The sequence below is a fragment of the Myiozetetes cayanensis genome, unplaced genomic scaffold, assembly GCF_022539395.1.
Source record: "Myiozetetes cayanensis isolate MyiCay16 unplaced genomic scaffold, myiCay2020 scf1, whole genome shotgun sequence".
NCBI lineage: Eukaryota > Metazoa > Chordata > Aves > Passeriformes > Tyrannidae > Myiozetetes > Myiozetetes cayanensis.
In genome coordinates this window covers 13,702,286-13,715,459 of record NW_026086604.1, presented here as the reverse complement: position 1 = coordinate 13,715,459, position 13,174 = coordinate 13,702,286, and the positions used below count along the sequence as shown (strand labels likewise).

At 37.6% G+C, this 13,174-nt stretch overlaps 1 protein-coding gene across 8 annotated transcripts in view; it reads right to left on the bottom strand.

Moving 5' to 3' along the window:
• The window catches only part of TRPS1 (transcriptional repressor GATA binding 1), a 215,652-nt gene that overhangs the window by 141,773 nt on the left and 60,705 nt on the right, over nt 1-13,174 (bottom strand). For all 8 annotated transcript variants that reach the window (XM_050305510.1, XM_050305531.1, XM_050305552.1 and 5 more), the window contains one exon: nt 9,190-9,793. In XM_050305510.1, coding sequence (XP_050161467.1) covers nt 9,190-9,793 — 604 coding nt within the window. The remainder of the gene's footprint in view (nt 1-9,189; nt 9,794-13,174) is intronic.

Here is a 13,174-nt window from a genome sequence, read left to right as displayed (position 1 = left end):
ACATGTGAATTAAAACTCATTTCAAGCTTGTTTGCATTGCTACTCATTCCCATTCATAGCAAATTTCTTGACAAATGTTCTGATTATTTCTCTTTTTTCCTCACTTTTTTTAATTTAAAGACAATTTTCAAATCACAGACAGTCTTGCAAGGAGAAACAGCAGATAGTACAATCCATCTGAAAACGGAGAGGGTGGAATTTTACTCTCAGCAAGTGCTGGAGGCAACTTACATGATTAAAGACTGCATTGTAAGCCATCGTTAAAAGATGTCTTCCCATAAGTGAAAATGTGCAGTTTGCTACCATGCACATCAGAGGCACATCAAGCAAAATGAGGTCAAAGTCAACCAAGAAATGCAAATGCCTTGCTCCTCATTCCTCCCCTTCCCAGGCTGAAGGAAAGAATAGAAATTTTAACAAAATTAAAATTATAATATGTTTGCTCACTTTTTCTCTTTCATTGGTATTCTTGCAAAAGTTTACATCATCACACCCAGAGAAGTTAACCAGGAATATTGTTTTCAGGATACCTATGGATCAGGCTCTTCTCGCTTTGACTATGATAGCACTATTGCACAATACAGAGTTTAACATGTCTCTCTTCACTCTTGCCTTCTGAGATTGGAAATTGCCCTTATTCCCATTTTACTGATAGAATCAGGAGACTAAAGCCTAGAGAGACAAGAAATCATAGGGAATTAACCGTCTGACTAGGACAAACATGATTCACCAACCTTAGATTTGAAAATCTCAGGCAGCACAGGGATACACAAACTCAGCAAAGATTTCCAAGGCTGTTCTCAAGCTGCCTGCAAAGTGCTGCACAGCCTGGGCTGCCACGACCACATTTGTTTCAGAATCCTAATATTGTACACAGCACAAAAAAAAGAAAACATCCTTGTTTCTCTTCTCATCTTTATGCTAAAAAATAGATCCTATCCAAACTCTAAGTAATGTAGCATGCAACATGGAATACATATAGATTTATATTATATATATCTTATTATATCACTAAAAAAAGACTGTAAGATTTTCTAAAATATATATAATACTACTAAAAAAATGCTTAGAGAAGTGTCAGCAAGAACCATTTAGCCACTATGAAACTTCATTTTAAAAGCAGAACTTGGTGGAAGAAGTAAATTAATTATATTAAGCAGGAAATTGTTCACTTAATCAATTGGACTCATTAGAGACCTTAAAATTAAGACTATTTCGAAGGTAACCACATGCATATTTTGAGGACTGCCAAGGTAACAAAAGACATTCCAGAAAATCTTTTGCATATCTCACACATGCACACACACACATACATATATTTCTTTTTCAGCACACATCTGTTCATCTAACAGCTATTTTCTGTAGTTGTCATTTTTAACTAGCTGTATTAACAGCACTAGATACCTCCATGAAAAAAATCACAGAACATGTGTGTGGACTGTTTATTCATAAATCTCTTTAAATCTTTACCATTTTGAATTTGTTAAGATGTGGATAGCATCTGGATTCCTTCAAATCAGTTGTAATTACAATGCTCCCTTTTAGTCCAATGAATCAAACATTTATTTGCTGTCTATCACAATATCCCTCCTTTAAAAGAATATATTTATTTTGTCTTTTAATTACCAGAGACATGTAAAGAGTCATCTGAAATTCAGCCCAGAAACAACTCTTCATTTCCAGATATCTTCACATAGATTTTCACTGTTCAGCACTATAGTACTTCAGGCAAAAATAGAATTATGTACAATCCTTGCCTGCATTCATCTATGAAATTTAATTTTCCATTGAAAATCTACACGTTAGCAGCAAGTTCTGCCCTCAAACATGAATGCTTCTTATTAGATCCAGTTTGGCAAAGATTATCCTTAAGTTTCTAAATACAATTGAAGCTTCCATTTCACTTCAGGTATACAATCTATTGCTAAGAACTACTGGTAACACAGAACAATAATAGGGCTGTTTAATGGTTATAGTCGCACTTAATGTTTCAAAACTTTGGTAAAGCTCAACTAATTCTTTAATTTAGTCATCGTGCAAGAAGCTGCATTTACTTACTTCCTATTTTAAACAAGGCTTCCCATTGACAGTTCTCTGAACTGTTTAGACTGGAGGGAGCTGCTGCTGCGCTGTTTGCCTTTGCAGTGCCCACAGCTGTGCCCCACACTCGGCTGCTTCAACCAACCTGCAGCCACTGTCAGCACAATTTAGAATGAAAAAAATTTAAAAAAAAAAAATCAGGAATGTATCTGAAGACGGTTAAAAAACGTAGCTGCTTACTAGATCAGTCGTGCCTCCAAGAATGACACTGCTTCGTTCCATGTGCCCGGTTCAGCACAGGGGATTCGAACATGGGCTGCAGGAGCGGGTTGTTTTTCAGGGCCAGCAGGGGTGGCTCAGCAGCACAGGAAGGCTAAGCCAGGAGGGAGAGCTCTGAAACTCAGCCCAGGGCAAGGGAGTCTCTGGCTTGACTTGCCAAACATCGAGGGCTCCTGTTCAGGCAGGGGGACAGTGCTGGGGGCCCCTTCTGTGCCCATATCTCACCCAGCCCAGAGCAGTGGGAGCTGCTGAGGAGAACTGTACCCAGGAACCGAGGATACTCCTACCCTTCTGCCGAGTTTGATACTGACATTCCCCATGGGAGTGATGGCACAGAGCCGCTGGCTCCCTCACCGGCTGATGTTCACCCAGCAAGCCAAGCCCAGGTGCAGGCATGTGGCATCCGGGTGAAAACAATGCATAAACCCCTCTCACTCTCACCATGCTGGGACTCCAAATACCAATCTGAGAGAGCCGAAGAGAGGTTCTCCTACCTGAACTAGGAAGAGTAATATAAAATGGAGCTAATTGATGATGATGAATTTAATATGACACTGACTGTCAATCTGTTTTGGCCACTCGGTTCAATACAAGAAAGCACTCTTTTGTTCTCATCCGCATTACAACCTCTCCCATCCAAATGCAGTAGCTTGTTTTAAGTCAAGAATTATCTCAGTTCTCCCTGCTTGAATCATTGTTATTGATCATAGCAACTTCAATAAACCCTGTTGCTTACACAACAGCCCGGGGGCCCGAACCCATCTCCCCAGCCCTTTGTTCCACATACTGATTCACCTTTTCATCAAGGATTTTGACGTAGCTACTGCCCTTTCACATTATTTCTGAGCCCCACCCAAATAATGATTTTATCACTTAATTCTCTTCTAAACCACATTTCGTAAAAGGGAGGAAAAAAAAAAAGAAAATAAAAAAATCCCTATGCCCCGCTGGGTGGGTAAACATGGATGAGGTGGGGTTGTCTCACCACATGACAGGCACACCCCACACAAAAACCAGAAACATGCCTTTCATTGGGCAGGTTAACATTTTTCTAAAAGTTACTTTCTAGTCCTATCTGATCACTCTGTCAGGATGAGTAATGCAAAACATTCAATTTCTTATGGGTTTGGTTCCAGTAGTTACTAAAAGCAGCCAAGTACATGTTTGTTTCTAAACTATTTGAAAACCTTCAAAAAAGTTACTTTAGCTTCGTTCCTGAGCCCTTCACCAGTGCAGGGATTTTACCAGTCTCGGTTTTGCACTGTAAACATGAAGCTTCAAAACCATTTCTCTTCAAGTCCTAACTTTATTTTCTCATTTTCCTTGTTGGAGGATTCTTGTAATTTTCCAGGATGTGGTTATATTTAAAAAAGTAGCCCACTACCTCCCCAGGCAGAGACTTGTGGAAACAGGTGCTTCTAAAAAAAATGAGAGACTTTGGCAGCATTCTGACCTGCCAGCGCTCTGTGCATTAGTAAGACACAGTGCCTGCTGAGTTCCCCTCAGCTAATTAGAGAACCCGTATGGCAATGAATGGCCTTGACTATAAATACTTCCTGAAAGATCTCTAACAGAGTCAGAGGAAATGGGAAAAAAATGAGATGCAGCTACAGGGAAGCTATTTCAGATGTTTCTTGTTTAAAGGGCTGCTTTTTCTTTCTTGAAGTGGCCTAGGGATGAGATGCAGCATCCAAGACCTCCATAAACTTAATAGTAAGATGTGTGATACAATTGTATGCATTAAATTTAATTCCGCAGATACATCATTAAGATGCTGCTATCAAAAGGTGGTTGGAAGTGGGACACAATGCCAAAGGACACAAAAACTTCCATGTGTCACCCTATAGTGATCGCCGAAAAATCACGTTTAAACCAAGATTCCACTCTGTGTGCTTGAACCTTATCATGTTGCTGCTCATGCTGCTGCTAAAAGCAGCAGCAGCAATACTTCTACCAGCATCAGAGAGGCAGGTTTTACCTCCAAAGTATGTTATCCTTCTGGTCAAGAACTGAATGTTTAGAGAAGTCTTTTGGAAATCACAAAGGCCAGCTCAGCATTCCCCCTGCTTTGCGTCTATCTGGCATCCAACTCTGTCGATAACAGGAGTCAGTGCTTTATAATAGGAGAAATAATGTTTTGCCGTTAGGGATTGTTTCTGATATTTACTACACTGGTATTAAATCAAGTATATGTAAATTCAGTACTTTCATACCAATTTCTTACTTTAAAATTAGCACTGTCAATCACCCACATAGGAGAATGCAAAACATGGAGAGGGGAAATAACTTTTTCTGATTTCCTGTCTCCCCCAAATTTAAAGCCATCTAACCAACTTTAGACAGAACACTATATGAAATATCAGAAGTGCAAATATCACAGACAAAAAGAAAATAACTCTTCTTAAAGTAAATGGAAACTTCCTTGAAATGCCGTGATTTCCTGTAGTGTGTAAACAGTATGATCATTATGGTGAAAATAATCTCAGTTTAATAGAAGAGTGGATTTTATCCTTTGCCCCATATAAAAAGCTCATAACAAAGGTTAACATAACCTCAGTAAGATATTTAATGTTACAGCCTGCAGTACACCTTGATAAAAATCAACACTACCTTTGCAATAATGTGACAATCTCCCTTTGATGGTACACAAATCCCTCCATTACGTGAATTATGGTTAATACACAGGAGTCTCCTTGCTGTCTGCAGGTCCATGTGGCACCACAGGACACGCTGATCTGTGTTACTCTGGATGTGCGTTGGCTAAAGTATGATATGCATACCAACACCTTTAGGTGGGCTAACTAGGTCTGTGTATGGGTCTGAAGGTTCAGGATATAATCCCTCATTTTTGAAGAAAAGTTTTTTCTGCAGTGTCCACACATACAAAAAAAAGGACACTTCATTTAAAATCAGTTTAGCAAAAAGTTCCCGCAGTCCAAGATCTGTGCTGTCAAAGCATTAAACAATCTGCCTGGCTTGGAGTCTGCTGGCTGCCAATGTGCTACCCAAAAAAAGGAACATTTTTGCATCTCAATAGACCTTCCAGTATCAACAAATCTTTAAACTATAAAATCAGCTACTCTAAGGAAGAGCAGAAATAATGTCTACATTGTACCATGCTGAGGTACATTTTTGTTAATTCCCTTTTGCAAAACATACCAATTCTATGTAGGTACAGCTGCTGGAAATATTTTAATAAGAAAAATAAATTAAAGCTACTCACAGAAGTGTACCAAGCCCATGAGAAAGATTCTGTTACATACACACAGCTTAGAAGCACTCCTGGGAAAAAAGGTGCATCCACTGCACGTCTCTTTGCACACATGCGGAGTTTGAGCTCTCACACTGCACCATCCCCAGATCCCGAAAGGTCATGAAAGATTCAGGCTTTTAGAAATCTTATCCTAATGACTCCCACAAATAATCTACTGTAACATAGAGTCTGGAGAGGGGACCATGACCATCATGCAAGGAAGGAATGCAAGAGACGGTATAAAAATGGTTGAAAGCCACTTGAAGTGATTTCGAAAAATATAAAATTATCCTGTAAGCATTAGAGATTTCTGTGGGCCAAGGTATATTTTCATCCCTTCCCCAGTTGATTTGTATTGTCTCTGATATTTTATCAAAATGCTAATCACTTCTAGACTTGCAGTATCAACCTCTATTTATATGAAAAAATGTGAAAAAACCTGATCTCTGCTTTGCCTTCTCCCAGTCATTGGAAAACTAAAAAATGAAAAGCACACAGTATTGCTGCTACTGTCAAATCATTATAAATCATTTGTAATAAGCAGAACCACTTTACAAATACTGAATAGCCAGTACAATCAAAGGGATGTGTGAGCGACTTTTTTTCAGTCTATTTCTCACAGTGTTTATTCACTGAGTAATCCGAAATTTTTGGCTTCCTCTGTGTCAGTCTTTGGGGGGAAAAAATTAAGGTGTCCACAGTGATTTTATTACAGGTTTTGTTTCCTAGTCACCAGTCGTCCTGGGATACAGTGTTTTGCATGAGCATTCATTATATGATACCAGAAGGACGTATTGATTTAATGCTTTGCTTTCAGATACAACCAACTCCTACTAACTATTTCACATCAGAAAAATAAGTGTATCCAAAAGTGGATAATAATGAGAGACTTCCTTAACAGTATAGTGTATTTTTTTTATTTCAGAGGAATATAAAAATTTGCTTTTTTCAGTAATGAAAGGTAAGTTCTTTTCTGAATAATTTCTAATTCTGTCTGGGCCAAGTGAGCTCCCAGACATGCATATCTGTATGTCAGGTAAAATTTGACACTAAGCTCCCAATGGTCGAGCTAACCATCACTTTTTCTTCTTATTTCCTGGCTCCAGTACGGAATCCCATAACTCTGTCTACAGAAAACTAAATCAAGAGCAAAATAAAGGAGTTGGGTTTCTATGATCTTTTCCACAAACTGAGAGGAAGAGGGAACTAATACCACTCACAGAATCATACTCCCACACCTCCTATCCTTCAGATCACCCCTTACCTTAAAGAAGTTTCAGTTCTCATTATTTTTTCCTCTATCCATCAATCATGATGAAATATGTAAGATTAGGGACTCTGTTCAGCAGATGAAAAAAGTTAACCTCTTTCCCTTTTTTTATTTAGTTTTTCAAACTGACAAAAGCAACTTGCCCAATTTTCAAAGAAGAAAAGTGAAAATTAAAATACTATAACCAAGGAAAAGACCCAGAAAAATTTTTGGCACAATAGAGTTCAAAGAGCAAGGCAGCTAATGGTGTACCCAAAAGTAATTCCTATTTGAAGGGTGTTGATACAGTTTTATCAGTCAGTATAGATGTAATCTGCTAATAAATCATTAAAAGACGTATAAAAGACAAGTTGGGTTGTACAAATTTTAAAATGCAAGGAACTAATTTATATGGATTGTTAATAGAGAAAAATAATTTTTTTCCAGAAAAACATGGAAATTATAGCTTTTTCATATTTCTGAGAGCCCATCAAAATATTTCCAATTAGATAAAAATACTAATTTGAAAACAAAATTTAAATATATGTGTATGTGAATATATATATACGTATATGTGTATATATATTAGTACTTTTATATAAAGAATTTTAAAAAGTGTCTGAAATTATTTTTTAAAAGGGCATAAGAAGCATCCAGTGTACAGATTCCTATTATATATTCAGCAGTGGTTAGAACAGATAATATAATGGCCTTATTTTACTGCTTACTGAGATTTTAGGCTCCAGCCACCAACCAAATTTAGACCTGTATAGCGCTGATTCTGTAAATTTGCAGATTTTTGTTTAGCTGGGGTTTTTTTAGTAGTCAAAAAAATAAAGGAAAATTATTTGTATTCTGATAAACCACAATTTAAGTGGCTCCTCTGGTCAATATGTTCTGTGCACAGCTAAAAACCACTGCAAGAACTGAAGTGGAACGCATCATACGTACAGCATGAATTCCACTGCTAGACAGAATTTAAAGATAAATATATAAAAATATATACATAAACATATATAATACATATATTATATAATACATATATGTAATAAATATATAAATATAAAATATAGGTCTATATTTTAATACATATTTCCTAATGAAGAAGAGAAATATAATCCTGCTATCCACAGTGAGCACACATCCAGGTTAGCAACAGGGAACCTGTCATACTGTAACTGTTTCTCATGCACTTAAAATCTGACAATTCTGAAAGGTACAAGAGTCTGTGGTGTCCCTAAATTGAATGCAGGGTTTAAGTGACAGACACGTTGTTGTATAATTAGAATAACTGCAATACTTTTAAGACCACTGACTTCATTTAAAAGAGTTTTAACGACTTATATGTATATGGAGACAGATACACCTATGTATAAACTCAGCAGACTCTTAGCATCCTGCCTTTTATCTTCTTCTTACATGTTACAGTAATGGATGCTATGGTTATAAATGTTCTTCTAAAAGACAATAAAAGAAACCAGAAGATCATCACTTCCATTCTAGTGAGGTTTGCACACTGACCACTCCTGTGGCAAGTTTTACAAGTTCTGACAGGGAGCAGCTCCTGAAAACATGTCTCCAGCAGGAAGGAAATTATTTGTCTCTCTCTTCAGCTCCTCAGAATTTGAGAGCTTTTCTAAACTCAGTTTTCTCTGGAGTGGGAAAAACATACCTCACCTGAAGGGGAAGTTGCTTATATGTAGATCCTTTTATTAAAAAAAAAAAAAAAAAAGGAATTATTTGGTGTAGCAAATACTTGCTTTCCCTTATCACCCGAGCTCCTTCCTTTTCTCTTTTTTCTTTTTCTTTTGCTTCCAAGGCAACTAGAGAAGTGTCAAAATTGATATATAATTATGTTGCTTCACCAAAAAAAAAAAAAAAAAAAGATACTTTTTATTAATATTTAACTCAGGTTTCATATTCTTAGATATGAAATAATATGAAATCTTAAGTGTGAACTGTCACGCCACCACAAAATTTAAGAGGTGATTAGTTGTTTTAGTGTAACAGATGTGCAGCCTTTTGGGGTTCTAAACCTTCCTTCTTCAAATACATGACCAACCTGCACAATTAGCAGGAATGATTAAACAAAATTAAATCAGAGCTAAATAGCAAAAGCAGAAGCACTTGCTAACTAATACTGCATCAATATATAGATTGTTTTATGTGAACACTTTGGAACATTTACCTGCAGTTTGGCTCTACAGCTTTGAGTCTTCCTTTGATTTTTTTTTGTTTGTTTGTTTCCACACACTGACAGAACCCCAACGACATTACTCCGGATCTGAAGAAATCATCTGCATAACTAATTAAACATAACATACATGTAATCATAAAAAGCGAGAAGAAAAAAGAAAGAGTTTCCTACCCGTAATAAGGACTGGGATTCGTCCTTTGTCTTGCTGTCCCCGGAACCAGAGTAGGGCTGGGTGAGCTGCCCAGGTTTCTCCGCTGCTCCTGCTGGCACGCCCTGCAGGAAACCCTTGCTCTCCACCGCCAAGCCGTACATGGGCCTTGCGAGATGGGCAGCTTCGACATTTGGACTATCCCGTAAAGGCTTTGGCTGCTCTTGGCCAACAGACACTGGGGTCAATAAGCCCAGACTGGTCTGTGTGTATGATGGGCTCCCCCTCAGAATGTCTGTTCCTCTCCAGGTCACGTTGCGAAGATCATCACTGGGGCTGTCAGTCCAGCCTTTCTCCTTGAGCACTTCCTTATCTTCTATCTTTTCTCTCTTCACTATGCTGTCAGATATGGGCTCCCCCATTTTGGGGTCCGGATTAATCAGACTGTAGACCTTGAGGTCAATTTTTGGCTCCTCCTTGATAGACGAAACACCATGACTGTCCTCCCCATTAGCTGTAGTGATGTCCATCTCCTGACAGTGCACAGTGTTGAAGTGCTCTAGTAGTGACTGAGTGTCAACAGCTGTGAAGCTGCACTGACGGCATTTGTAGCAGTTGTGTACTCTCCTGGAAGAAAACCGCAAGTGTATTAACATAAGAGTCTCCCCTTGGCCTTCCCTCTCACAATAGTTCTACCTAGCAAGATTAAGAAAATAAATCAAACTCACAGTGTGATCCCCTCTCAATAAAGCAAGCAGGTTTACTTTGGTGTCTTATACATTAAGGGGAAAATCCTCCTGGTTTTTCCCCCCACACCTTGCAATAGCCTCCTCTTGCTCATTCACATCCCACTGCATTATTCTAAACATTATAAAATTTTCACTGGGATTTTGTGTTTTATCTCTTCAGTTTGCTGCAATACACTTTTCGCTTTCTACTGCAGTAGAAACACTAAAGAAACACATATTTGTCAACCTAAACCAAACAGTTAGAAGGATAGTTGTTACAAAAAAAACCCACTTTATATAATATAGATCTATGTTAGAACATTAAAATGTTTTAAAAATTCCTTTACTTTCCACCAATTTGATATACTTTTGCTTGACAAAGATGATTTTGAATGGAGCTCTGCTTAACTTATGGATAAGTATACAGGAAAGGACAGAAGATGGTACACAACAGACAGCACCTTTTGGTTCTCTAACATATTTTAACATTACCTTAAAAAGATGCCACTCTAAAGGAAAAGTAAAACAATCAAGTGTGTCACTACAAACTGAGTTTTCCTGTCAAATATGGATATTCTTGGGTAGGAGCTGCGGAGCAGCATGGAATAATATGCCTTCCTGTTTTTACTCTAAAAGCCTATATAAAGTACTGCGTTACTAAATTATGTAAAGCATATGTTGCTATATGAGAACAACATGTTACCCATTTACTGTATCTACCATAGGAACAGAACACTGTTTATGAGCTCTCTAACGCCATTAGGAATAATTGTTTATAGTGCAGGAGTGGTCAGAGCCCTCCGCCAGGCTCCGGGCCCCACTGCGCCCGCCATCCCACCAGCGCGGAGCGAAATACCACCTCTGCCCTGCAAAATGTACAGAACTCTACAAAAGCTTCTCCCTACAGACACGCTCACACATCCACACCCCAGGCATTCAGAGACACAGCAGCGTCTTTAGCCAAGCTAAAAAATGAGTCTTTTGCTATCCACACAGGACAAAACTTGTATGAGAAATCTGTTACTGCCCTAACAACTCCAGTTGTTTGAATTAATTCTTTTAAGGCCAAATCTTTGTCTCAGTGAAGTCGATGGCAAAACTCCCATTGACTTCAGTAAGAGCAGGATTTGGCTCTTGATGCATTTGTAGAATTGGAATGATATGCAAAATGTCCCTTTTAGCCTATGATAGTTTAGAAAGGACAACTTGCCAAACTTATTAAACCCCCTTGTCTTCCTTCTTTCCTTTTGTTGGAAAAATAAACCATATGTTATTTACATTGTCTGATTTTCTTGCAGTTGTGTCAGCATGAAGACATGAGTACATATTCAGACTCAAGCTTTTTAGCCCTTGTGCAATATCAGTTTTCTTTTTGTCATTTTCCCTATTTATATTCATTTTAAGGGACTAGATGGGCTTGTTCCATTATGCAAAAAATATATTCAGCAATTCTTCACACAGCCTTATGGCAACCAAATCTACTTGTGGGAGAGCAAGCTGCGGGTTAAAATCCTGTTCTGGCTGTGTTCCTTTCTTCATTCTGCAATTGTGTTTTATTAAAATCAGCTTGTCTCTCAATGCAACACTAATATATTCTCTCTTGCAACTTAATTCTTTTCTAAACCAAGCTTAATTCTCTTCTGAATCAAAAAAAAAAAAAAAAAAAAAAAAAAAGAGTGCTATCTGATCAAAACCATTTTATAAATACAAAAAGCCAAGTTATAAAGAGGGTCAGCCCTATAAAGGTGGGATACCATCAGAGAAGTCCAAGTTAGACAGGGTCTAGTTATCTTAAAAGCCAAGTTAAACAAGACACCATTTGGGGCTAATGGCTCAACCACATACACTCCCCATGTGAAAGTTTATCAATCCTTTGGGATACTACTTAGCCCTAAGTGTCTCTTGTTTAACTTGGCTATTTCAATAGCTTACCCCCTTCCTAACTTGGCTCTCATTTACAGATATCACACCTCCAAACAGCTGATCTTTTTCTGCCTAACTTGTCTTTTTTTTTTTCTTTTTCCATTCCACACTGGCTAAATGTTTTTGATCAGGAGCCATATACACCACAAAAGTGGTACCACACTTTTGAGGACAAAAATAAATGCTGATTATTAGATGCAGTTTTAACTACATGACTGAGGCCCAACCAAAATCACCTTTATTACATTAAGGGTTTGTTAATTTAAATGATTTGTAATTGTTCAAAGAGAGTCATACAAGCTTTTCTTTGTTCTTCTGTGAGACTGTGATAAGCACTGTGATGTGGAAAAATCAAGAACTGACTTCAGTAGGTAGTAATTCAACAGACTTTTCTTTTTTAGGACATACACTTTTCCAGTATGCATTAAAATTCTGCCATTGACATTCTAAATCTTCAAACTTTGCAGGGATTTGTCCTGTGTATTATTCTATCCTAAAGCTCCAAAACATAAACTGAAGTTTGGAACTGTCCAAAATAAGTCACAGTCACAAATATTAAAACAATAACTATCATCAGCTTTAAGAGAACTTTTGAAAATTGGAAACTTAATTCTTTTTCAGAACAAGGCATAAAAAGAAAATGTTTTCTTGCCTATTTTCACTCCTCCCTGACAGCAATCAAGGATACAAGTTGTCAGTGTTTAATTTCTCTTTTACTAGAATCTAAACACACTCAATTTTTCTAAAAGCCCAAGTTACACCTAGAGTTGTGCACAAATCTCTTCAAAGCTAAGCAACAAAATTTTAAAAATTCCAATTTGCAAAGTACACAATAAGCACTCCTATGCATTACCTCAAAGCTACACTTTACAGCTAAACTACAGCTATACCATCTGAAACTCTGAATTCATCAGCTGCAATACCATGTATTGGTACAGAGATGTTTGAGGAAAATCTCAGTCAGCATGGAAGAAAGTGATGTAAATGAAGAAGGAAACAGCATTCTCCATTTTGTGGTATTGTTTATACAGCATTCAAGCAAACTGACAGCAGGTTCAAGCCATAAACTGGCATTCTCTGCAATATGGCATTGGGTTGGCAGTGTCATCCCAGCCACTGATGTCAGTTAGCATTATTATTTTCACTACAAAATAAATCAAAGATCTGATTATTTGTGGACATTAAAACATCTGTGGCCCAATGCCAAGATTAAACGTCAGGAAATTCAGGCCAAACCTTTACTGCACAGTTACATTCTGACAACTCTAAAAAATCATATCATTATTTGTACTGAAACGTACCTGATTTGGGCACTGTAAGATACAAGGGTTTTCCCTTGCAAAATCTTGAAACTGGA